The following is a 1,851-nucleotide window of genomic DNA, read 5'->3' as shown; positions in this document are numbered from 1 at the left end:
TATTTTATTAAATAATTGAATTACAATTTTTTTCTTGCCTGTTGGTTGGCAAATTCATCAATAATGTCATCATACTGGAGTTCATTTGTCAACTTACATTCTATATTGAGCATGGCTAAGGAGTTTAACCGTTCCATTCCAATTGTAGATCGTAGATAATTTTTGACTCTTTTAAGAGCAGAAAATGATCTCTCCGCAGAACAATTGCTAGATGGAGTACATATTAGCATCCTAAGAGCTATGTCTACATATGGATAAAGTTCAATCAGGTTATTTACTTTTATAAAATTCAACAAATCCTGAGCGGTCCCTGGGACTATTTTCTTCATTTTTTTTAAACTTAGCATGTGTGCCCTGAAGTGAACACATTCATTTGGAAAAGTTTTTCCAAGATCATCCTGATAGATTTGCTGTAGAACTGCAGCCTTTTCTCTTACCTCCATAGAAGTCATTTCCGTAATACAAAATAAAAACTGGTATTTCTTGTTTAATTCATCGTATGCATTTTTTCTTTTTATGAGCTCAGCCTGAATTCTATCCAAGATAGCCAGATAAGTTGTGACTTTAAAATCAATTGCATTGCTACCATCTGTAGCTGGACCATCATCAATAAATGTTTTTCTTTTTTTTGTTCGTTTCATTGTACTAGCAAAGTCCTCAATTCCACACTTTTCAATCGCTAACTTTTTGTAGTGTTCATATTCACTATCTGTTCGTAAGTCAATCACATAAAAAATCAATGATTGATATATTTCAGCAACTTTAACTAAATCCATATCAACAGATTGTAATCGTTTGCTACTTAAATTAAAACGTTCAAGCAGTTGGCCCCACAATATAGACATGAAAGCAGTTTCCAAAGACAATAATTTTTGTAAAATACCATTAGCTTCACAGCGTGTAGCTGGCTTTTGAGATTTATCATTTTTTAAATTTTCTAGAGCATTAATAATTAATTTCCAATTATTATTCAATGATTTACATGCGTCATCTCTAGCAGATCATCTAGTGTCTGATAAACTTTTAACAGATGACTTTAAAATATCCCAACGATATGTGGATACTGAAAAAAATGTATATAGTTTTTGGAGTAAGTCAAAAAACATCACTGCATTTTTACAAGAACTAGCAGCATTTATGCCTACTAAGTTTAGAGATTGAGCTGAACAGGGGACAAATTGTGCAAGTGGACTAACAGCTTTAATCTTGGCTTGCAGACCAGAATAAATACCAGACATATTGCTGGCATTATCGTAAGATTGTCCCCTTAAGTTACAAATGTTCAAATTAAAACTTTCAATTGTTGAAAGAACCACTCCAGCCATTTGTTCAGCTTTATGGCCAACATTATCTAAGAAGCATAAAAATCAAAAATTACAATTCGTTTTATACGTTAACAGCACGATTAAAGATAGTACTATCTTTAATCGTGGTTATCAGTCGTATTCATATAATAGGAACCTCCGAAAAACATGGAAACGTTTACAGCACCAACATGATGTTAGACCCGAAGTCACCCGGATTATGTAAACGTTTACTGCCTCATTAGGCGTGGTACGCTGCGCGGGGTCGGCTTGTTTACCGTTCGCTAATCAGCAGTATTCAGATTTCGTTTACTATTGATAATTTATGTCACGCCTCCCTGGAGATCACCCGATTCGGCCAAGTACGGAGCACACTTCATTACGTCAATCAATGTTGTATATTTTGTGATAAAAAAAAAAAATACCCTCGATAAAATTGCCGCCCCAAAAACTCATAAAAATTTGCCGCTCGGGGCATTCGCCCCCTTCGCCCCCCCCTAAATGCGCCACTGCTATAACCCTCATACGTCACAACCTTGACACCACA

General features: G+C 35.2%; 1 protein-coding gene across 1 annotated transcript; it reads right to left on the bottom strand.

Annotated features, from left to right (window-relative positions):
* Positions 1 to 20: 20 nt before the first annotated feature.
* Positions 21 to 1,351, bottom strand: LOC111033409 (the record flags this gene model as incomplete). Its single annotated transcript, XM_022314120.1, has 3 exons — positions 21 to 937; positions 1,022 to 1,063; positions 1,121 to 1,351. Coding segments are annotated over 3 exons (1,190 nt in total), but the record flags the coding sequence as incomplete, so codon positions are not given.
* Between the last annotated feature and the right edge of the window lie 500 nt (positions 1,352 to 1,851).

Source organism: Myzus persicae, unplaced genomic scaffold (genome assembly GCF_001856785.1).
Source record: "Myzus persicae strain clone G006 unplaced genomic scaffold, MPER_G0061.0, whole genome shotgun sequence".
NCBI classification, from domain to species: domain Eukaryota; kingdom Metazoa; phylum Arthropoda; class Insecta; order Hemiptera; family Aphididae; genus Myzus; species Myzus persicae.
Note: the sequence above shows the minus strand (reverse complement) of the source record. Positions and strands in the feature narration are given on the sequence as shown.